At 31.7% G+C, this 26502-nt stretch overlaps 1 protein-coding gene across 1 annotated transcript in view; it reads left to right on the top strand.

Annotated features, from left to right (window-relative positions):
- CADM2 (cell adhesion molecule 2) overlaps positions 1-25078 on the top strand; it is a gene marked incomplete at its 5' end in the record, with an annotated part of 343268 nt that extends 318190 nt beyond the window's left edge. The window contains 2 exons of the mRNA XM_059165081.1: positions 16038-16163; positions 17037-25078. Coding sequence (XP_059021064.1) covers positions 16038-16163; positions 17037-17155 — 245 coding nt within the window. The remainder of the gene's footprint in view (positions 1-16037; positions 16164-17036) is intronic.
- Positions 25079-26502: the final 1424 nt, after the last annotated feature.

Genomic DNA, 26502 nt, shown 5'->3' with positions numbered 1-26502 from the left:
GTTATTTTTCCTCTCAGTTAAGAATGTCTTTAAGTTTGGTGACTTCTTTATTTCTCTTGGTTTCACTATCATTTCAAATTAGGTAAATCTTGAAAAGTGTCAATTGTATAAGCAAGGATAACATATTGATTCTCTCTGCTGGGTACCATGCTAAGAACTTTTCTTGTCAGATGTTCTTTCACTTTCATTGCAATTCTATAAGAAAGATGATCAGTAAAGATATTTTTATTTTAATTTTTTATTTTTTATAAACATATATTTTTATCCCCAGTGGTACAGGTCTGTGAATCACCAGGTTTACACACTTCACAGCACTCACCAAAGCACATACCCTCCCCAATGTCCATAATCCCACCCCCTTCTCCCAAACCCCCTCCCCCCAGCAACCCTCAGTTGGTTTTGTGAGATTAAGAGTAAACCATAAGTAAAGATATTTTTTACAGAAGTATAAACCAAGACTCAGTGAGAGTTAAGTAAATTGTCCAGGGTCATCCAATTCATAGTTGGTTGAATCCAATTTGAGACTCTCTTACTATAAGAGAAGACTTAACTGAGACTTTGATTCATTTACTCTCACTTTTATGGTGATTTTTTTTTTTTCCATAAAAAGCAAGTTTTTAAATTCTTCTTTGGTAAAAGCTTATTTTGAGACTTTTTCTCCCCTGTTATACTTCTGTCAACAGAAAATCTTACAGGTAAAAAATACTTAAAGTTTCTTTCATATTAAAGTTAAAGAAAAGACAGTTATGAGTCAGTGAACAAAATGGAGAGGCAGATATTAACATTTCTGGTGCTGAGCTGTAGCCTTAGCCTTGAGAAAATAAGTTTGTTCTTTGTTATTTTCTTGACATGTTCTCTTGCTAGGCAATCTGAACTCGGTGAATGACAGCTAATAGGGAAGAATGTGGAAAAAGGGATTTTATGTGGAGGGCGGGACAAAGGAGGAAGGAGGGAACTAAACAACACTCCATTTATTATCAAAACAGAAATAAACAATTTTGCTAAACTTTGAAGAATGATTAAATTACACAAAGTTTCCAATCACAATTAGAATGTTTTATTTTAGGTTATATATTTAGTGGTATCTATGGACATAATCTCTTCTAAATTTTATGTGTAATGCTTAATTAGAAGAAAGATTTAAGTCTCTTCCATTAAAATTCTATGACAGTCTTAGGTATTAGGTACCACTTCAAAAAAGTTTTAGAAATCTATGTTGGGGCACCAGGGTGGCTCAGTTGGTTAAGTGACTGCCTTCGGCTTAGGTCACAATTCCAGAGTCCTGGGAGTCTCGCATCTGAATCCCAGCTCCATGGAGTTTGCTTCTCCCTCTGACCTCCTCCCCTCTCATGCTCTCACTCTCTCTCAAATAAATAAATAAGATCTTAAAAAAACAAACAAACAAACAATTATGTTCATGATCACAGGACAGAGTTTAGAATACAAATTGCAGGTATCTTAATCTTGCCATTTAAATTTTTTTTTTTTTTTTTTTTTATGTTCATGTACTTCTTTTTTTTTTTTTTTTTTTTTCAGTATAGTTTAAATGACTTTAGTAAATGTATCTCAGAACTTTCAGTTAGGTCTTTTCATTTGTATGCTTGCTCTACAAAGTGCTGTATATGTAATAGTTGTTAAAATGAGTAATTATATTTTATGCATAACAGGAATTTAGGCCCAGTGCTTTTTAACAATGATGTAGGACATAATTTTACATATAATCATACTTCATATTAATTTGTAAGGGCAGAATTATTTTATGAGCATATCTGCCACTCATTAATATTTAAGTCAAATTCCTCTGAAGAGTTTGTTACAGGCTTAGTTGCACTTTGCATACTTATTTCTTAAATTTAAAAAAACACAGTCCATTATTTCATGAAATATGCAAATTCATGCCGGCTTAAATTGAAAGCATTGTTGTATATTAAGCATGGTATGTTTCATGCAAACTTTTCATTTATTTTGGGAATAACAGAGTTTATTTTATACTCACAAATATGCACACAACTTCTTCTGTCATATCCAGTGTCTAGATCTGAGAGCTATCTGATCACTTAATTATTGATGTCTGTGAGGTTAATGACAGTGAGGATATGGCAGCTCTTGACAGATATTAAATATATAAATTATGTAAAATTGAGCCAGATATCCAAGAGTTAACTACCTTGGAGTTGAACTGATATTTTCCTCTAAATTCATATTAGAAGAAATCACTAAATTTGCTACAGCCTTCTTCCAAAGTTCTTCCTATAGGTGGGTAAATAAATATATTCAATAGATCCAAAAAAAAGAAGTGACATTCTGAATTGCTTTCCATAATATAATGTTTGAGATATCCCAGTCAATTTTTATTATACCTTATCAATTAAATTAAGAGACTGATTTTTTCTTGTAAATCTTTAATTTGAACTCCAAACATATTTTTCTACAAACCTTTTGGGTTTGAATAAATTTATTGGTGAATTTGTTAAGTCTAGCCACTGTTTACCAGCCTTGGCCATTTTGGAAGATGGGGTAAAGAGGACACCCAGTGATGTTTGGTCTTTGATTCTTATCTTCCAATCTTCTCCTGAAATGGTATGAAAAGAGAACAACAACCAAAAAGAAGAAGAAGGAGGAGGAGGGAAGAAGAAGGGAACACCACACAGAGAAAGCAAAGAATCTCAGGAATGAAATCCCTTGTTAAACTTGAGAAAGTTGTTCACATGATCATTTCTGTGCAGATGTCAGTTAGTTTTTAATATACATGAGTCATGATATAACCTTTCCATGACACTTTTCCTCCAATGAGAATGCTTTCATACCAGTCTAATTCACCTTGGATTAGTTTCCATTTTCAGTTTGGAGATTGGTACCTAAGTTAAATGATAAAAAGAATTATTGAATATTTACTATAAAATCTACTAAATTTGATATGAAAACAGTAACCATGTTGTAAGATTGGCTTATGGATAAAATAAGTTAATCATTTAATTTAATGATTTAATAAAATGATAAGAAAATTATTCTTAATAAATATTAACCATTATCATAATCTTTTATGGCCAGAGGTTGTTCTAAGATCTTTATTTATATATATTACTTCATTTGATTCACACAAAAGTTCTTTGTGCCTCTTACCACTATTATCCTGTGTTATATATGTGGATACTGAGGCAGGGAGAGTTTAAGTAACATACCGGTCCAACAGCTATTGTATAAAAGACTAGTAAGGGCAAAATAGAAGAGATTTACTTTCTCTTTGAACATAGCTTAGTATATGAAAAAATACTGGAGTAAGATTCCAGTAAACTTAAATTTGAAATTTAAAACATACATAAGCTTTTCCCACTGGTATGTGACAGTCTCTTCCAAATGATATATAAAGAGAATGTGTATATTATATTCTTTAGAATATATTCTTTATTGTAACAAGAGAACTTATTCAATGAGCATTTATAGTAGTTTTAAAAAACTTATATGAACATAGTCAGTATGACTATTGTAATTATTACCAGGGTAATCAATTTAAAAATATTAATAGATACAAGGCTATTCATTTGACTGAATTTGACCAGTAATATAGCACACATTTCAGAGCTGACTGGTTTCTGAAGGGCAATTATTTTAGTAGCAGTGGTACTGTGTTTCTAATAACTTGACCCAGTAAAAAAAAAAAAATGAAAATGGACATATTCACAGGTGATCCTTCCTCATCATTTTAAATATTTATTCTTCCATTGCAATCCTTTCTGCTATGAGTTGACATAAACAATTGCTCCAGACTAAAGTTTTTAGACTAATGTAGAGTGTTATAAATATTCTCATTGTCAAACATTTATTCTTTAGATTTTCTAAGTGTTTTGAAATTAAATCTGCCCTACTATGGTTTTATCCAATAAATACTTCCTTTAGTTTGTATTAGGTCATTTCTTTTTAATTTAGTTTAAGAAGAAATATGCTTAAATCTAGATTTGACTCTTCTGCAGAAAACATGGCATACAAATTCTTTAACTTCCAGTCTGCTTAAAAATACTTTAATTCATTCTTTTAGATTTGCACAGAGTACATTGCCAACATAGACATATGGCAATGTCATATACTAGTAATTTGTCTACCTTCTTAATGGTTGTTCCCATTTATTTATTTAATGTGTGTAGGCTGAGACCAGTGATGTGCAAAGAGTTAGGTATTGTTAAAATTGAAGGCAGAACAGTTCCTAGTGAGAAAGACATGAGGCAATAGAATAAAAAATACAGCAACTTCTATAGATCACATAAATGTAAGAGAAATTGCACCCTGAAGAATGAATTTAAGCACATTTAATCTGAAAATAAAGTAAAACTACAAAATACAGATTTATAGTCTCTAACCTTAACAAAGTTCATTATTTTAAATTATATATGGAGCACCTGTTAGAAGTGACTTACATGTACAGGCTCCATATTAACAATAACTCTTAGAGGAAGGCAGAAAAGGTATACATCCTTATTGATAGTTGTAGAACAGTGAAACTCTAAGAATGTCAAACTGAAGTGATACCTGGGTCTTTTGGTTCTGAATGATACTATTTCAGATCTTCAGTCCTAAAGAGAGACTACTGTTTAAAGCAGTAAAATTACACTCGGTGTCTTCTGCCTAATGGATAACTTAACTAACTTGTTCAAGCAGTAAATAATCCCATGGCTACCTAAGACCTTGTTTTGTTCTCTTGATCTCATAAATAACCTTAAAGAACATTCCTCTCTTTCACCTTCCTCCTATTATCACACAGGTAATCACCTTCTGGAAGTTCTCTCCCCTTTTGGATGTCAGTGTTAAATGAGGTGAAGCATTTGCGAAGGGCCCTTGCTCCTAATAGTTACACTACTCTGCTGGATAAGAGCCCTCTCTGGATTGTTCAAATTCTTCAGAGCTGAAAAGTTTCCTCATTTGAAGTAGTCAAAGAAATAGTATCCTGAGAGCTGAAGATTAGAAAAATGAAGAGATTTGTGCTGGAGCCTATTTTATTCAAAAACAAGAACACATTTTTGTGGAGAAATTTTCCACTTAAATTTTAGTTCTCTAGGACAAATAGAGAATCTTATTCAAGTGCATATGTTGTTTAGGTCCAGTGTATTGTTAACTATCTATAACACCTGTTAATGAAATCAATTGTTACATAATTAGGAAACCTGTAACCCATAAAAAATGTCAAAAGATCTTGAGTGGAGACAATTCTTGCAGGAGAGAATTTATAGGGCAGTGTATAAGGTCTGTGTAGGATGTAGCAACACTTCACTTTTGTGTCACTGATAATCACACCTCACTTGCTAAAACAGTTTATAAATTGATGATATCTCTAAGCGAAATAACCTTGAAACACTAAATTCAAAACAAAACAAACAAAATAATTTTATAATTATTGTCCTAATCTTTCTTAATAGGAAGGCTTAGATGCTATTATATCTAGAAATGTGTGACAGCAAGTATATTTATGAGAGTGAAAATGGAACACAATTTTGGGGGCAGAAGAAAGGCTAAGTATTGCACTTGCAGGGAATTTTCCTATTAATGAAAACCTGTTGTGTGATGTAACCTTAAGTTAGAATGCATAGATTTAGAGTCCCTATACACATTGTTCATAGTTAAAATTATGTGTAAATCACTGTACATATACAAAGAACAATATATTTTCATGATTTTTTTATCCTTTAGAGATTGTGCTTAAGTATTTTTGTTAGAACAGGGATTGTACATAAAATTAGAAGGTAATAGATGATCCTTGAGTGAATATACTCATATATTTTCCTCTGGGGACTTTGCAAATGTCATATACTGCCAAAAGATAATATATTTTTATTGGGAAATTATGTATAACTATTTCTAAGGTTTTGCAATAGTGATTTTCTTTCTGAAGCATTACTCCATTTAGAAAAAGTAAAATAGGCCCTTAAATACATAGTAAGAATTCAAATTTAATGTTAGGACCAAATCATCCAAAGCCTTAAGTACAAATCTGGAGGAGTCATTTTTACTTAGTACTAATTTCTAAAATATTTAAATAGTAACAGCATTATTATTTTTTAACCAATAATTTAATGCCAAGAGTAGTGATTTATTGCTTGGCACAACAAATGGTATCTAAAGATCCATGTTCTTTTTGGAATTTAGTATAAGAATTTAACATTATCCATTCACTCATTCAGTCTGCTGGGTTCTAAGAACTGTGTAAAATTGTTATTTTGGTGATTTTACAAATAAAAGATATAACTTTCCTCTTCAAGTAAACTTCTGTTAAGTAAACTTCTTTGGGGAACATAAAACTAAAGCAAGTGAATTAATTCCAGAGAAAAGCCATTTCTGAATGAAACAATTCAGGACTAATTGACAAGGGGAGCCAGTCAATGTTGTTTGGACTTTACATAGGCATAGGAAAAGAAGAATATTTTAAGGGATGAAGAAACAACACTAACAGGAAGTCAAGTCACTTACCCAGGATGGGCAGTGAATGCCTCTTCATGACAGAAGAAAAGAAAATACAATTGTGTGAAAAAATATTTTAACAAACTTGTTCTTAAAATAGAAGTCATCTGACACATTCTAAAAACTGAACTACATAATTATTTTTAAAGTTTTTCAAAAACTATCCCCAAAACTTGCTTAGACAAGCTGTCCCATAATTTATCAATCTTTACATTAATAATAACTATGATTTTCTGAGTCAACACTTTGCATGCTTTGAATAAAATAAGCCATTTATAAAACAGAACCTGGCATAGATTAAAGACTCAATAAATTATTCTCTCATTTAATCCTCACCCATCAAACTCCCATTAGCTTCATTTTCTTCAATCTCATGTTATGCAAATTTTTTCTATTAATAGCCCCTCCCCATTTTTCAAATATTCAGACACTTAGAACAGTTCACCATTATCATGTAGAGCAAAAGTCCTGAATGAGTGTTTTAGAAGTTGAAAAAAGAAGCCTATATTTTTCTACAGAGCAATTTATATTTTCCACCTTTCTCCCCCGCATATAACTGTTAGATAGTGCTTACATTACATTGTGTCAAATATGCCTTTAAGCTCTTTATGTACAGTAACACAGTTAATCTTTGACAACCCTGGAAAATAAGAATTATTCACATTTTAAAGATGAAAAGGTTAAGAAACTTGTTTAAAGTCAAATCAGTAGCAGTAAGTGGTAAGCAGTAAGTGGTTTGGTATAAACAAGTAAGTGGTTTGGTATAAACAATTTGTAAATCCAGGATTTTGTGAGCAATTCTTTGACTTGAAGACTTTAACTGGCTTTTTTTCAATTCTACGGTTTTCCTTTTATTTGTGTACACAGTACAACATAGTTTAATTCCAAGATTTATTTCATATGATGTTCTGGGTGTCAATCATTGCATCTTAACCACTGTGAAACGTAGGTGGGTGAGCATATTGAGGGGTTTTCAGGGTTAACTCACTACAGCACCTAATACAATGTACAACTCAATCATAGGTAACTCACTAAAAGAAATTGATTGGTATAGTCTTGTGTCTTCTATTTGTCTCCAAAAAAATTGACTGGGAATGAGTATGGATTATCCAAACTTCCCCAAATCTATTTCCTATGGCCTTAAATTTTTGCATAAGTCAAGTGAGAGAACACATGAAAAAGATCATAATACAGTTTCCACATTAGTCAGTTCAGGTTGCCAAAAATAAAATACCATTGATTGCCTTAAACAACAGAAATTTACTTTTCACAGTTCTGGAAGCTAGAAGGTTAAGATGGCCAGGTTCTGGAGAAAGCTCTCTTCCTAGCTTGCAGAGAGCTGCCTTCAAATTATGTCCTCACATGGCAGAGCAGGAGAGACAGAGAGAGGGAGGGAAAGAGAAAGAGAGGGAGACTTAGCTCTGGTATCTTTTCTTTTAAGGGCATTAATCTCACTGTGAGATCCTCGCCATCATGATCTCATTTAAACCTAGTTTTCTCGCAATGGTTCCATCTCCAAGTTCCACTACACTGAGGAATAGTGCTTCAACATATGGATTTCGTGGGAAACACAATTCAGACCATAGCTGTTTCTTAAAATAAGAATAACCTACTTTCTAAAGTCTTAAATACACAAAGCAAGTACATTCCCAGCAAGAGAAGATTCAGTAGAAATGCTAGATGTCATTTGATTATGATTCAGAATCACTTAAGGAAACTAACTTGAAAAGTTATTTATGCTTTCTATTTCTAACTGTGACAATCCCAGCTTTACACTTATTTTTGAGTTAAATTTCATACTTTTGAACCATTTTATAGTTAAACTGAAATTTCTCCAAGAGTTTTCAATCACTTTAAAAAATGCTCCCAAATGGGTACAGAATATAAGTGGATTTACTGTTGAAATGGCTCTTATCATGCAGTCTGGTCATATTTGGTCTAAATTTGTACTATTCTGGTCTTATTCATTTGAATCTTGACTCACAATGACTGATGAATGTTACTAGGGAACTATTTAGTGACTTTTCTATAAGAGGCACTGTTTCTTTCATTGATTCTTGTATTTGTTCCAGCTTTTTCTTACTCATATTTTTCAATATTGACATTGAATTCTAATCCTAGATTTGTCAAAGATTTCCTCTTTATTTTAGTCTCAAACTTAATTGGCAGTTTTCTGGTTTACTATCCAATTCATTACTCCATATTTTTAAAATTGATACTAATCTATTGGTGCCCCTCGGTGACTCAGTGGGTTAAAGTCTCTGCCTTCGGCTCAGGTAAGGATCCCAGGGTCCTGGGATCAAGCCCCGCATCAGGCTCTCTGCTCAGTGGGAGCCTGCTTATTCTTCGCTCTCTCTCTCTCTCTGCCTGTCTTTCTGCCTACTTGTGATCTCTGTCTGTCAAATAAATAAATAAAATCATTTAAAAAATGATACTTAACTATTGATAATGAATGTATCATCTGAACCCTGATATTTAAAGCTTTGTAGATAGTATTTATTAGATTTCAATAAGAAAACAGTAAAGACTTTTTACCAGTTTCAGGAGTGACTTAGCATGTTTATTACAGTACACATCCTTAGAATCTTATCATTTAAAAAAATTACAATTGTTAATCCAAATGTGGCCTTGAAAACATATATATTTTAATATACAATGAAAAATCATTCTCTTAAAAAAGAGGCTTGAAAACTAATTTTAAAATATTTACATAAATGATCTTAGTTTTACTTCTTTCTTACCATTTTTTTTTCAAGCTGGAAATCATATATGATAACTTATAAAATTACTTATTATAAAATAATTCTAACACTTGAATTAAAAACTATGTAGCATTTATGAATTCTACATGATGTGATCCTAGAAAGTCAGATGTTCTTTCTTTGGAGTTTATACTTTTCATTTTAAAGGGGAACTTATGACAGACAAGCTACTTGATAGAAACCCCCAGCAATGATTTCAAGGATAGAATTACATAATTTAGGTTTCTCCTTGTTAAGGTGTTAAATAAAACTATAAGGTTACTTTCTACCCTTCTGAATATCAGAAATTATGAACCTAAATATTATTATTTGACATAATTTTCTCTTTGGAGACCTTTAGTAAGTGTTCAGTAACCCAAATTGGAAAATGTTAAATTTAGAAAGTTTTAGTTCTACAGTGTTCTTTGTGTTTGTGCATTGTCAACTAAAGAGACTGCTAATTATTGCCAAATCCATTGGGATTTACTTACTCCAGTGTTAATAGACTATCTCCCTCAAATCATAGACTAACACTTGAGAATGAATAATGGTCTAAGATATATGATGTATTTATCTGAATAATAATGAAGACTCAGCTATCACTAAAGGAACTTCAGAACGTTGTACTTTTAAAAATTTTGTTATTGCTATGACAGTAAGAGAGATATGAGAGAGGATATATAAGAGATTCCAACTGAGACCAAGCCATTTAAATTATATATTATTTTTTGTTATTAGGGTGATACTTATCTGATCCTCAATTTCAAACATTTGTTTTAGTTGTTAAGAATAGAAATTACAGGCGGACTTTTAGCTCTAACAGTTAAGGAGGAAAAGGAAAAGCATAACCAACAGTGTTCATTTAAAAAAAATTAATTCACAAATAGATGTGCAGAGTAACATCTATATCCATATCTTTGAAACCTTAAAAATTATGGGACCACATGTTGACTTATTTTGCTGATGAGGTGAAGGCTAAAACTTGAAGTGTTTACTTCACAGACTATGAATATATGTGGAATATTAATGAAGAGAGTCAAATAAGTGTGTTTGCATTACTTTCTCTGAAAGTCCTATTAATATATCTACAAATGTATCTAAAACACAATGATAATATATGAAATGAAAACACTATAAATTTAAATTTATTTAAACAAATTCTAAAAAGATTGTTTTACTGTAAAGAGAAAAGGAAGAATGGTCCACATATCTGAGATTCTACTGTGATCATGAAGATTATAGGCAAAATACATGAAATAAATCAGTGAAATTTCTCACCAGTAATGATCTACATCCCAAGACTCTTTCTAGTCTACCCACTATGTACAGATGCCATATTATATATATTTTATTTTAAAGATAGTTTCTGTAGGTGGATAGATTTGCAGCATGAAAGCTGAGCAGGAATAATTACCAGCATCAGAACAAAGAATCCTTCTTCAAAACATTTCAACATTAATAATAAAGAAAATGCAAGTATGGGTAAACAGAATAAAAGCTAATTTGTATCCATTGAAAAATATTTTCAGTAAAAGAAGAGAAATAATGTATGCTCAACAAAGAAAAGCATTTTCCCAGATGTTTAAATGGAATTGTTATACTACAATAAAGAGAATACTATAAAACTGTCACTTATTATTATCAATAGTATGCAACTACCTAAAACATCTACTAGTAAGTACACAGTGGGATTAAATAGTGTGGTTAAACCTAAGTCACAATCAATAACAAAATTCTATTGGAAGAAATAAGGAAAATCTATGGTAGAAAGTGAAATTAAATAAACATAAGATAAACTTGGGAAATATAACTAAAACAAAATGTAAATTAGTAAAATGATCATAAAAATAGTAGGGAATGACCCATATGCAACATAAATATGAATTTTCTACCAACATAAATATGAATTTTCTACATGTGGATTTTCTGAAGAAGAAAATAGAAAAAAATAGTATAATTGTTAATCAAAAGAGAGTTAAAAAAAAGAATTCATAATCTCAAATCAAATGAACTAATTTGATATTAATTTTAAAAAGTAGGTTTCCAAATGAAAAAACATTTTGACTTGAGGCAAATTACAAAAATATATCTAGGTAAAATATCAAAATACAGTGGAGGAAAAAACAAAGAATGCAGTCATTTAGAAAAAGCAGGTCACTTAAATGATGGAAAAAAAAAAACAAACCTGAATGATTTCAGATTTATCTTGGTGGAGTGAGGGAAAACAAAGAGCCAGAACACTGACTAATTGTTGTGAATTATAATGAATCTGAGTGTGGATTCATTATACTAATATATTGTACAAGGTAATACTTAAATATCCAAGGTTCAAGAATGTTATTATCATGAAAGTTTCCTATGAGGAGATGTGTACTGCAATTTGCTTTCAAATTTTAGATAAATAGAAAATGTAAAAGTAATTCTAGATATTGGGATGAGTAAAGAGACCTACCATGGTCAAAAGAAGGATTCCAGCTTGTCCCTCTAGATTTTTGCTGCAATTCTGAGAACATCAGAATCAAGATGATATTGTCATCCATATTGGTATCAATGATAGAAAGAAAAATCTGGGGCACCTGGGTGGCTCAGTTAGTTAAGCAATTGCCTTCCACTCATGTTCATGATCCTCGAGTCCCCAGATCAAGTCCCACATCAGGATCCCCACACAGAGGAGATTCTGCTTCTCCCTCTCACCTCTCACCTCTCCCCTCTCATGCTCACTCTCTCTCGCAAATAAATAGATTAAAAAAAAAAAAAAAAAAAAGGAAAGAAAGAAAAAGAAAAACCCTAACAGAACAACTTAAACACTATTTAAACAAGTTGGAAACTGAGTAGGTTTGATGGTCATAAAATGAAAATAATAAATATAATCTTGACAAATACTAGACATAATATTTTAGAAAATAAAGTACAGGGGTCCCTAGAGGCTCAGTCTGTTAATTGTCTCTTGACAAATCAAAATCTCTTGATTTTGGCTCAGGTCATGATCTCAGGGTTGTGAGTTGGAGCCCTGTGTCAAGCTCTGCACTAGGCATGGAGGCTGCTTAAGATTCTATCCTTCTTCCTCTCCCTTTGCCCCTCTCAGCTCACTCTCAAAAAAGGAAGGAGGAAGGAAGTGAGTGAAGGAAGGAAGGAAGGAAGGAAGGAAGTTCCTTCCTTCTCTTTTGTTCTGTTTTATACTTTAACATCAAACCATAGACCAAGATACATTTTAGGTTGATTAAAATATGACAATAAAAATGTTAGATGACAGCACAAATCTATATGTGTATAACCACATCATAGCTAAAGTATTTCAAATCATGACCCATAAGTCAGACTTCATAACACAAAAGTTTGATAGATTTGATTACATAAAGTTATAATGCTTATCCATCACTGAAAAGATAATAAATGAAGAATAAGTAAAACTCGCTAAAAATATTCATCTTTCTATGGAGAAAGCTGTTGAAACAGAAAATTTGAAAGAAAAATGGTCAAAATGAATAAGTATCCATTTCAAATTAATGAATTCATATGGGCAAAAGCAGTTAGACACATTTATGGAAACTTATAAATACTAAATATTTAACACTTAGCAATATTACATTGGCAATTTTAAAAAAAAAATTTAACATCTGATGATAGTTTTATGGGGGGAATCCTTCAGATGTAGATGCTACAGGATAAATTCATACCATCTTTCTACAACATAATTTGGCACTATTTATCAAAAGCCTTTAAATAATGTTTATGCCAACTGGATCAGCAATAGCATGTTTCAGAATTTACCTTCAGGAAATGAAATAGGTACATAGATGTATGAACAGGAGTGATTTCTCAGTTCCCCCAAAGAGTGCTCAGTTCTGAGTGATATTCAGCAAACAAATTGGAAATGATTTATGACTATCTGCATTTGGGGACTTAAGCAAGAAGTGGGGTTGGAAACTGGTTCTGAAGTATCTAACCAAACTTTTGTGTTATGATGTCTGACTTATGGGTTATGATTTGAAATACTTTAGCTATGATGTGGTTATACACATATAGATTTGTGCTGTCATCTAACATTTTTATTGTCATATTTTAATCTACCTAAAATGTATCTTGGTCTATGGTTTGATGCTAAAGTATAAAACAGAACAAAAGAGAAGGAAGGAACTTCCTTCCTTCCTTCCTTCCTTCCTTCCTTCACTCACTTCCTTCCTCCTTCCTTTTTTGAGAGTGAGCTGAGAGGGGCAAAGGGAGAGGAAGAAAGATTGGGGAATTCTAAGACATAACAAGTTTATTTTTTGCTTCATTTTCTTCCTGTTTTTCTTTTTTTATAATTTTTATATTCACAGCCAATGCCAGAAATTAAGGAAAATACAAGAAATATATAATAAAAATTATATTAACAATAGCTTCCAATAAATTAACTTTTTAATGCACAGTGTTTTTAAAATAAACTTTTTTATAATTTCTATTTTTATTATTTATTTATTTATTTTCCCCTTGTGCAGTTTGGTGCATGTATTTTTAATTGGACAATTTTCTTCCAGGTGGAGACTGAATAATCTATTTCCATACCTACTCTTGTAGCTTCTCTCATTTTCAATTTATGTCTCCTGAGATCACCCTGGAGAGTTGCATGTGGGATGTGTTTTTATTGGCTGGACCTTCATTATGTTGTTCAGAACACAGATCACATAGTTACATTCAACTGAAGTGAAGCTAGAAAATGTTTAGCTCTGTGCATGGAAAGAAGAGGAAAAAGTTTTTAATTAGCTAGAAATATCTTCCCCAATATATCCTTCTGATCACCAAATATTTCTTCATCTCTTCTGACACCAACAACTGCCATACTCTGTCCAAAAAGACAACCTAATGTCCCATCAAGCCAATGTAACTAACTCAAAGACTAAGATCTTCAAATACCCAAAATATCCTCTTCATCATATCTGGATATATTAGTCTGGAGACAAATGAATCAGAAGACAAATTATTAATACTCCTCTCTACCCATACACAAAATACAGTGCAAGAACAAAGCCATGAGGAAGTGCTTCTTAATATAAGTGCTCCCATTTGGAAATAAAGAAAGGAAACACTGAGTAGTCATTATCCATAACAATTATGAAAACATGCCAGACTAACCTTAAAGGATCCCTCTGCCTTGGCAGTAGTTGTAATTCCTCGAAGAAATGGAATTCTCTTCTCTACACTTATTTGCTTCCTGCAGTTCTACCCCATGGGAAGTTCAACCTGTCAGTTATATTCCATGGTCACATTTGGAGTGTGTGTTTGGGAATATGTACTTCCATGGGAACTGCACAGCTTTTATACTCTACCTCTTGCATTCAACCATCAACCTCTTGCATTCAACCTCAAACAACTGAGGTTGTTTGAAGTTTTAAGTGGACTTTTTCCCCCCTATCTAAATATATGCTACTTTCTCATAATAGTTTCATTAAAACACATTAGACTCCTAATATGTCATATTCATGTGTCCATTATCATACTTCAAGATCTTTTGAAAGCATAATTTCCAGGCCCAATTTATTTTTTTTACTTTCCCCATCCCCAAAATCCCTCCTTTAGAATATAAGTAGTTACTATAAGGATATTGGCAACATGGTCTTGGGAGGGTAGACAGTATACTTAACCTGATCTTTGCAGTAGGCTTAGTGGGTTTTGTTGTTCAAATCTCACTCAGTTTTATCCCTTATTGTGTGGCTTCTGTAGGTAGTTGATTTTCTAAACTTTTGAAGTTCCCAGTTGTCTGGGTTTTCTTTTGATCTTTTCATTTCTGCTTGAAAACTGGCTATCCTTTTCTGGGTTCATTTCTTTCCTGTAATTTTACTAGAGACCAAATGTGAAAGTATATTATTAATCTGTATCTCTCCAGCTACTTTCTCTAAAACTACAAGTCAAATAAGCAGTTAATCCTCTACACTGAGTATTCATTTTCCTCCTTCTGTCAATCACATTTAACCCAATTTGTAACAACCTCCTCTCCTTGAAATATGTTCTTTCCTTTGATCAACTACCATGTACTCTGTGGGATATTTTTCTATCTCACTGTTTTCTCCTTCTCAATCAGCTCTGCTGGAAGCACTTTCTCTTCTAGGACTTTAGATATGGGAGTTCCTTAGTTCAGTTTTTAGACTTCTTTTCCTCTCTATCTAGACTTACTCCCTTGGGGAGTTCATCAATTTCTATAGCTTTAAATAAGATTTATATGATAATAAATTCCAAGTTATCATTTCAGTCCCAGCATTTCCCGTGACAAAGTTTTATTTTTTAAGTGAGACAGTTGTATCCATCACACTAAAAAATATACATGTGTGTACACACACATACACACACACAGTCACACATATATTCAGAAGGAGAAGAGGAAGAAAAGGCATAAACCATGCAAAATTATACATGTTTATTTGACCTGACACCTGGGTGGCTCAGTTGGTTAAGTGTGGGACTCTTGATTTCAGCTCAGGTCATGATCCCAGTTCAGGGTCATGAGATTGAGCACCACTTTAGGCTCCACGCTGAATGGGGAGTCTGCTTAATATTCTCTCTCCTCTGCCTCTGCCCTTCCCCCACCCTAATGTGCTCTCTCTCCCATTTAAAAAAAAATTATATATGTATATTTGTTTATCCAGCCTTAAAATGTATAGTCAATGACAACTGTGATTGATGTGGCAAATGTTATAGCCCCAGGTATGTTTTATAAATGAATATCTGTTGACTAGATAGTTGGTTTAATACACATTAACGAAATTTTATTTCAATAGAAATGTGCTAATTTTTAAAAGAACTCATTCCAATGCAAATATATATTCTATGCTTAAATAAGACATCATTGGTGTGATGTTTTATTCTCTTCTCTAGATCCCAATGCTCTGGCTGGCCAGACTGGCCCTGATCATGCTCTTATAGGAGGAATAGTGGCCGTAGTTGTATTTGTGACGCTGTGTTCTATATTTCTGCTTGGTCGATATCTGGCAAGACATAAAGGTAGGTAATATTTAACAGAGTATTCTTATCTTAAGTTTAACAAAAAACATTCTGAAGACTAGCTTTATCGTGAACAATTAAGTGAGTATACGTATATATGTGACACACAGAGAGATTTAAATATGAAATTACTTCATAGAAATCTTGATTATTTTACTTAATGAAGGTTGGTTTGGTTTAACAAAATAATGTCTAACCAATAGCCAAAGGTCACAGAGTGAGTCACTGGCTCAGGAAAAAAAAAAAAAAAAAAAAAAAAGAAGAAGAAGAAAGAAAAAAGGAAAAAACAAAAACAAGTTTATAATTTATCTCTTAGACTGACATTCAACTATAATATTAAACATTTGGTCAACATTTTTTGTTTGTAGGTTTATAGATATACATATGGCCATATTAGTGAAGAAAATATGTAATTTTTTTTGCAATGGGCTAGGTAGCAAACTATTGACATAATCTTCTTTTAAGGGAAGTTTTCAAAATGAGGATGACACGTTTGATGTGATCATTATCAACATCTTAACAAAGGACCCTGATTGCTACAGCTGCACAGAGCACATGGTCTATATCCATCATTAAAGAAATCAAACTACTCATCACCCACACTAGTTAGGCAGTTGCCTCTAGTCAACCTGGCCACAGCTTCATCTATAATATATATCTGAAAACTGAAAGATAGTGTGCAACAGTAGAAGAATGAATTGTGTGGTTTATTATGTCACAGAATATGTTCCAACATATAAGAAATCTGGCACAAGCTTCTTCATAAGTGAATGTACCTTTAATGCTGGCTATCTTACCATTCTCACAGAATTGACACACATATATATATATATATATATATATATATTTTTTTTTTTCTTCCAATACCCACAGGAACATACTTAACAAATGAAGCTAAAGGGGCTGAAGATGCACCGGATGCTGACACAGCCATTATCAATGCTGAAGGCAGCCAAGTCAATGCTGAAGAGAAAAAAGAGTATTTCATTTAAAATGCAGGCCAAGATTATGAGTTTTCTTTACCAGGCTGGCTGCTGGAGAAAACTGGCTATCATCTTTCAGAATTCATTTCTACCATCTTCTGCTACCTTTATTAACTTCCATACCGTACTGCTATCAGTAGCCAGTGTATACCAACAATCAGCTGTCGAAAGCATCATTCTTTAATTACTGTACCATCCATAATGCAGGACATTTCTTACTGCCTAAATTCCACACCATTGCTCTTTTAACATACAGTGCTTGAATATACAGCCTTAACAATGTTAATCATCTCCTTGGATCATGGTATTGAATTGTTTTTATACGTTGAAAAAAAGTATGCAAAGGTGTTTTTGTTTTGGTTTTTTGCCCTCATTTTTTTCCCTTTAAATCATAAATTTTGTCAGTGTACCACTGGACAGTTTTCACAAGGAACAGGGTTAGGTAAAGACCTAATACATCTAAGTTTAACCAGAAATTAGAGGTTTACAACAATGTTTTCTACATGTCTGCCTTCAAAGACATGTTTGGAAACATACGCCCTAGAAAACACAACTGAAAATACTGTAGAATATATTCTGGAATGTTTGAGATAATACTGGTGAAGCTGTATCAATTTGCTATTTAAAAATATAGTATTTGATACAGGAGCCATGTGTGTATACATTGCAATCATGACATGACATCTTATATAATTATATAGATCTGACCATTTGGTTATTTTAGTTTCATTTACCAAAACATTTTTATAAACATTTTACTGCTTCAGGAATCACAAAGATTTCATTCATTTTTCTAATTTGATTCTATAATTTATTTGCTCCATAAAGACTCACCTGCCTAAACAAAATTGAAGTATCCATAGGGCACAATTTTGAGACATTTAGTATCTGTATATAGTGCATATAATAAATCCAATTAAACATTATTTGATACATATTTAACTTTTTTGGCTGTAGGTAATTCAGTCATAAGTAAGCATTTTCTAATGTCCATTATATCCCTTTAGATATTACTTAAACCAATATTATAAGTAGATAACATGTATTAGTATTTTTGTCTGTATGTCCTAGCACTGTTCAACAACAAATTTTTCTAGTTCTTGTTAATTTTTATTTGTTATACAATGGAAGCACAATGTTATAAGGAAAGGTAATTTTAAGCTAACAACCAGTGCACAGCCTCAGGTTTTAAATTACAACCACAGTTGAATAATAACCTAAAAGTAAACTCTTAGTTTGCTAAAAATTTACAAATTTTAATTTGGCAGTTCCAGAGCTGCTTACCTATGTTGGTTTGCCAAAAAGAAGTGTTTAAGACATGTTTTCTGTATAAATGAACTAATTCTTTATATTAAATTCCTGTCTATGCATTTTGTGAGGTACAAACTTATGAACAGTTAGTGATGGAGAATTTCTGCCATGCTTTTAACTCCAAGGTGAAAGTCTCTTTCTCTGGATTATTTCTGAAATTTTGGTGTATTTAACATTAAGAAATGCTGTATTCTTAAATATGACAGAGTCAATCTAAAGTCATATTATTTCTTCTAGTAAAATACAATACTGCTAGATTAGTTCTCATTAAATTTATTATATGCTAAAAATTAAAAATCCAGTTAGATAAAAATTATTTTCCCATTCACAAGCATTGCACCTTTAAGAAGAAAACAAATATGACAATACGGTAGCTACACTTGTGATGTCTGAAAGTATGATGGCCTATGGTTTTAAAAATAATATCTTGGAATTTATTTTTGGGAAATGAGAATGGTTGAGTATGACATCATGTATTAATATCAAATGGAAGACAAGGGTGCTGTATCTTAGATTATTTATCAGAAAAGTATAAACTTTTAAAGACAACGTTAGAATTTTTAAATTGTTTTTTTTATTGTTGAAGCATTTATCTTGTTGATTTCTCACAAAAGAAAAAGGACGATGTCAGTCAAGCAGCACTTTTTCAGAATATACAGAACATAAATAATATGATGTGGTTGAGTGTTAACATAATAAATCATATACAGTATGACATTTTAAGGAAATAAGTCTGCATTGATGTGATTGCATGCTTGTTTTTACAGTTCACTCCATACCATCTGTGGAAAAATGCAATAATATGTTAATATAGTATGGTAGTTTGAGAGAATCAGGTAGGTGCTACTAGACACATTGAAACTAGAATAGGTTTATAAACTGTTCATATCTTTCAATGCATAATCTTTAGAAAGACTCCACAAAACAAAATCCATCCTGTTAGTACAAAATGGAAAGGTTCTTATTACAGAAGTAAGTCGTATAAACTGCATCATCAATTACTATTTAAAACTTAATTTCAGGATGCACTTACAAAATTGCTACTCTTCATAGATGCTGTATTTACATCCCTTTTCATTTTGTCTATATTCTACTTGCTCCAACTGCTAAATTGTTGCCTAAATAACTCAATCATTATTTATAGCACTATAAAATTAGACATCAAAAATTGGTTGTATTTCAAAATTTTTGACTCTTTTAACCCTTTAGAGTAATATAAAAAGCCAATAGAACTCTTTAAAAGAAACTAATATTTTAAGATTTGTGAGCTCTAATGAAATGTTTAGCCAGTTAAAATAGTTAGATTTGAATTAGGTATCATTTTTAGTTCTTGAAAAATATAGCAATAGAACTGTATTTTACTCTCTTTAAAATTTACTCTATTTCCACCAAACAAGGGAATAAATTATAAAAATTCTACACATTTCTATAAAAATCAGGAAAAAATACAAAAATGGGACCATGTTGATTGCAATGTGTGAAATGTGCACATGTGTATGCACACAGCCAAATTCTGTCTCTGCTTGTTGAGCACAGTAGCTATGGAACTGAATGGAAGGAGTGTGAACACACATATACCCCTAGTAGAGTATGAGACATTATTCTTTACCCAAAGTAGCTATTCTCTGCCAGTGTACTGTTTACAGTGTAAATTGATTGTCTTCCATCAAAAAAGTGTAAACAGCATTCTTTTTTTTTCCCCATTTTTGAGTGTCCTAGATGGGATGATTATTAAAATTAGGAAGAAAAAGGAAAGTTTATGAATGCAAGAGCAAAGATGGAGCACATGAGCACATGACATGTGTGTTTGTGTGGGTGTGGCTGTGGCTGTGCGTGTGTGAGAGAGAAAGAGAGAGAGAGAGAGATTTCAACTTGTTTTCTTTTACCAGAGAACCCAAGAAGCAGTTTAAGGAACCTGATATTGGAGTTTAATCTAGAAACTGGATGATCTCATATTGATTCAAGATGCTTAATATTGCATTGAAACCCAACAATTAAAATAGAGAAAGAAAACTAACTTTCCTAAATATGGCAAAGAAGCTAACACCTCATTTATTTTTATTTCTTTGTAAAAATATAAATATCTCAGTAAAAAGGACAGGCTCACTTGTAATTATGTACTCATGACTGTAACAGCATTGAGATTCCATATAGACACATGTACAGCAGCTGTTTGACCGTGATGGTTCTTCCATGTAACATACCAGTTAACGTGTAATTTAGTGCCACTTATTGCAAAGTGTTACCAAGGGGAACATTTAAAATATATTTTATTTTCCTTTGGACATAAGTATAATTTTATGAATGATAAATATGAAATTCATGTTGTGTTTTTTAATTGTGAAGAAAATGCAAAACCTCGTAACTTTCTGCAACTTCCCCATTATATTGCGGATTACTTAAAGCCCACGAAAAATGCCCAATATTATCTCCCTTTGCAAATGGTAATCTGTGATGAATATACAAAGCAAAACAAACAAACAAAAAGAACTGGAAACCACAGCTGAAAGAAATGAAACACCTAATAAGAATTACTGAGTAATGCTTTTTATTAAGTGGCACAAAGTACACACTAAAAACTATGCAAAATATAGGTAACTACAGTGTACGTACATGTAAGTATCTTGTACTTGCTGTGTATGGATGTTGGAAACCCATGTAATTATAATATGCATTTTGAATATTGGGAAAGAGGAAATCTTAGTGTAGATAATAGAATTTGTTTTGAAATATACACTGGCAATATTGAAATATACTCAGTGCAATATCTGCAATTCTATTGCTGGATACTAATGCAAAGGGATTTTAAAGAATTCTTTAACACAGTCCGAGAGGTTGCTAATCTTCACCTCCCACACACTAAAACATTAATTAAAAATATAATTGATTCAACAACAGACACTTTAAGTTTTTTTATTTAATCATGAATGTGACACAATAAAATTATTTGGCCTAGTTTTTAACACTACTGGAGACAAAGAAATAACCTGAGTTGTAAACTTTGATAACTAATTGAATTTGAAATTCTTAAGCTTTTTTTGAAATGTGTGTATATTTTAATAGATTACAGTACTTTTATTATAAGTACACATTTATTCAATCAAAGAACATAGGTTACCATTAATTAATAGTTAAAGTCACTATATCTTAATGGGGATTTTTTGGGACCTTTTTTCTGTTGTTTTTTTTCCCCCTTTCTTTCCCTATTCTGTCCCAGACATACCCTTTGCACTTATACCCTTCCAAAGGCAATGGATTGAAAGAAAGTAGCAAAATTATAAAGAGAGCTAAAGGGGACAACATACAAGAATGGGTTCTAAACTCATCAGCATTTTTATGTATTGAGATTATTAATATTGAATGCAATAGTTATTGGATATAGCTGGTAAGTTCTCTGCCATGCATACTTACAATAATCCTTCTACCTCTCACTTTTAACATGGGCTATGATATAGAAGAAATAATTATTTACAGGATATCCCAGGAAGCACTCTTTGGGACTAACATGCAGTCCTCTCCCCAGCCCCTGGGAAATCTCAAAAGCCAATTTCTTTTATTGTATTCAATGGTGTATGGATTTGCATTTGTTTTTCCTTTCCTATCATTAACTTTTCCTATAGGCAAAATATGCTAACTTTATAAGGATAGTTCTTCTCATGCCTACTTAGTATTTCAATGTAATATAAGTGTGTTGATTTTTAAAAAATAATTTAAATGGCAACACTTTGGAATCCAATCTTACATTTCATTTAATATTTAAAATGCAACAGTTTCTTATAAATCAATACTGTACTTTTAAGTAAAAATTATGTATGTGATTTATTTTCCCAAGAACTGTTATCTATGTAAGACAAAAATTTAAGTATTTATAACTGCCTCCTTATTAACAAATAATATCTGAATAATGAATGCAAAGTATTGCCACAAATCCCCACTTTATTCTGTCTGCTTAGACATAATATGAATTTTTCAAATGATGTAATTTAATTATTCTAAAAGGAAATTACATTTTAAAAGCAATTTTTCCTAAGGATGAAAAAAAAAGATGCAAGAAACTATTTAAAATTATGTTAAATCTATAAAATATGTTTAATGTAGGATGTTTCTATGTTATGTGGTTATGTTAAAAATATATTTGGTCAAATCTTTACCATCTTTTCCATATATATATATGTTAGGTATATATATATATATACATATATATATATATATGTATATATATATATATATATATGACAAGAAATGTATGGTTATTTTGGAGAGAATGGGCCCACATGTGAAAAAGATGTAAAGAAGAAACACTATTTTCCCCTATAAAACATACTGTATATTTCAAAAGAAGAAAAGTTAAAAGATATTTGAAGATTGCAGGGGCAAAAGAAAAACCTACCAGGGCTCAGCACTTAAGCACTTTTCCCACATCCAGGGTCAGAACAGCAGTGAATCCCACACGGACTTTTGAATGCCACATTACACTTCTCTTATACACAGTACTGTCAAACCTCAAATGTTTTCTTTCTTCAAATGCTTTTCCTTGTACATGATACTAGTAGACAGTTTTCTCTTTATATTTGCTGATAGTGAAAGTTATATGCAATAAAATGTTTGATGGTTGAAAGCAGTGGTCACCAGTTGGTTAAAAAAAAGTATGAAATGTAAACTGAATTGTTATCTCTCTATCCTTTTTGCTTTTCTCTGTGTTTCTGATGTATTGAATGATTCTCATAAATAGAAGAATAATTTAGAGATTTGTCAAAACTAGGACTCTTTCTCCTTATAAGTGTATAAAATTTTAATCTCGTTACAAATTTATTTAATTGTACCTGCTGTACTTATTGTAGATTCAATGATGCAGTCAAGGATTAACCCACGAGTTTGGGATTACTGACCTATTTTCTTCATATTCAGTTCACATCAGTATTTGTGAATTGGTTGTTTAGCTTTTCACTCAACCAAAAAGTATTCCCTCAAGAAAGCTCCATTTTTATCATAAGTATTTTAACATAATCAACATTGGAACAAGTCTGCCATGTTAAAAAAAAAAAAAATTTAAAGACTTATCTCAGAAAATGGTACCCAGAAATGCAGGTGTTCCCAGTAATGTAGCTTCAAAAATAAAATGTTCTATTTATATGACATGAAATTCATAACTTTTGGAAGGGTATATTGATGACAACATAAAAATAAATTCTGTGCTATAAAGAAGATTTGCCCAAATAAAGAAAACTGCACAGAAGATAAAGAACCACAATTATTGAATCTACTGTTATCATAAATATTTTCAAAAAACAAAATGCATATTGTAATATTAGGTACATGACACTTGCATGTTGCTATGCCTATATACTTACAAAGTATTCAATGTGTACTTAGTGGCGCTTAAAATATGTCATGTACAACTCTTAAAAACATTCTTACAGGGTTCCCATTTGCACTTCATTTTTCAGTAAAGTCTTGTCAGAAAAAAATTGTCTGATACATATGGAAAAATAAAATTTGAATTTTAGTTATCTGTTGGACATTACTGAATTGTCTATTCATTTAGTTCATTTTCTTAGGTCTGAAAGCAGACAATGAAAGATGGAACTTTCTTCCCACTGACAAGTTATAAAGGATGTCACAAAACACATTCCTTTATACCAAACACATTATTTTGTGTATTTTTTTCAACTGACTACATTATTCATTCATTTTAGATTTTCTCAGTGATGCCTAATTTCCTTGTAAATTTCTAAGTGAAAGTTTTAAAAATTAAATGGTAGTAAAAATGTTATCTTATTTGTACAACATTTAATCGTTACTCCTTGGAAAATATGAACCTTGTAATATGCTGACTAAGGGTAAAAAAAAAAAAATGTTGCTGACTTAGGGAAATTTGCTTGAAATTGCCAAAATTTCAAAACTCTGTAAAGGTAATTTTGCATTCACTTATGTGTGTTTACTAATGTTGACTAGGAACAGAAGCAAAAATACCTAAACTTATTTTTTTTAATTTCCACATTCTAACCAGTATTATATATTTCAACTACCTAAGATAATACAATTAATAATATATCCATCCTAAGCTTATGCCAATAAGAATTTGAGATAAGCTTTTAAATTTATGGGGGATTTTCTTTGTGTCTTTGGAAGTTCACTTACCATAAGGTATTTTATAGTCTACTTTAAATAACAGATTTTGTTATACAGGGTAAGCCAAAGGCTGTACAAGAATTAGTGTCATTGGGTCTGATATTTGTGTTAGACCATGAAATATTCCATTAAAATTTATCTGTAAATACAAGGCAAGATTTTGTATCTGGTTTATTTTATTAAATAACATTTTATTTCTTTTAATTCATTATTCCCAGCATAAACAAACCTGTAATACAATTTAGCACATTTGATTCTATATCAAAGATAGAATTCAACATGTCTGAAAGAAAATGATATTTGAAATAATCACATTCATTGACACAATCTTTGTTTTTATTTTCTGATAGCCAAAATGCCCACTCTTATATAGCTCATGTGTATATATACATGTGTCTATGTAGAAATATGTGTGTACAAACATGTACAAATACAGAAACCTAGGACACTCATGTTTCCTAGATAAAACTCAACTCTGTGTTCTCATATTGGCAATTGTTGTTTCTGTCAAAATATTCTTTGGCATTTTTTTTTAAATCAAGGAGGCATACTGGGAATTTATTTAATTCACTAAAGGGTAGAGTTAAGTTTAAGCGTTCTTAATAATTGCATAGTGGCTTCAGTCCGTGAGAGGGACCTTCATTAAATGACAATCTTGGGATGATGCTAAAAATAACTGTACACTCCTTTAAATTAAGAAGTTGAAGGAAATGCATAGTTTTATCATTTCTTTCAAATGATATTTTATTTGTTTTGGGCAATTAAAGGATATTTTAATGCATTGAAATCTAGCAAATAAGAAACATATAAGGATGGGCGCCTGGGTGGCTCAGTGGGTTAAGCCGCTGCCTTCGGCTCAGGTCATGATCTCAGGGTCCTGGGATCGAGGCCCGCATTGGGCTCTCTGCTCAGCAGGGAGCCTGCTTCCCTCTCTCTCTCTCTGCCTGCCTCTCCATCTACTTGTGATTTCTCTCTGTCAAATAAATAAATAAAATCTTTAAAAAAAAAGAAACATATAAGGAAAAGATTAAAAGGAAAAAGCATTTTCCTAGTTGCATTTTAAATGCCATTTAGGGCTACTCTATATTGCATGTTATTTAATGAAAACATAATTATTGAACACCTATTATATATAATCAGTCCACTTTATGAAGTACACTAGGATACTGAATATAGCATTCTATACCCAAACTGTCAAAATATTAATAATTAAATCATCCTCTCAAGTAATGGCCACATTCTGTATTTTTGGCATTCTTATGTTGGACAGAGGAGTGGGGTAATTCTGTTTCTAATTTAAAAAAGGTGTTATGAAAGAAAACTTATGATTTAATCAAACTTAAAAGTAAATAAATAGTATATCTTTCAAACCAGTGTTCATGGTCTTAAATTCGATGGCTATCTCTCTCTGAAGATTTTACATGCTGATTTTTTAAAAAAAATAGATCTGAATAATGAGCTAATACTTTATTATGCTAGAAAAATCTAGAAAATTAACTCATTTTCTGAGGAGTGGCCATAACAATGACTAGAGCGTGTACATTATTATTAAAAGTCCTAAAAACACATGTCCTGCACATACTATCAAAACCTGAATTCACTTTGCCTTTACTAACCTAAGTCCTTATATAGATGGAGGGTGCATATAATCTGATCACATGGCAGTTTTAAGGAATATATTTTCACATAGATTGGAGACAGTGGGGGCCTTTCAAACTAATGAATTATTTCTGGAAAATAGCATAATACCCCTGAAATATGACAATCACTCACTCTAATATTTGAAAACACATTTAACTATTAAAACTGGTATATGGGAAACATATGTCTTCTTTAATCACAAATTAAGAGAGTATCGGGAAGTGGAATATTTTTTTTCAATGTATTGGGAGAGAAAAATGATTAAAAGGCAA

Source organism: Mustela lutreola, chromosome 2 (assembly GCF_030435805.1).
Source record: "Mustela lutreola isolate mMusLut2 chromosome 2, mMusLut2.pri, whole genome shotgun sequence".
In the NCBI taxonomy this organism is placed as follows: domain Eukaryota; kingdom Metazoa; phylum Chordata; class Mammalia; order Carnivora; family Mustelidae; genus Mustela; species Mustela lutreola.
Note: the sequence above shows the minus strand (reverse complement) of the source record. Positions and strands in the feature narration are given on the sequence as shown.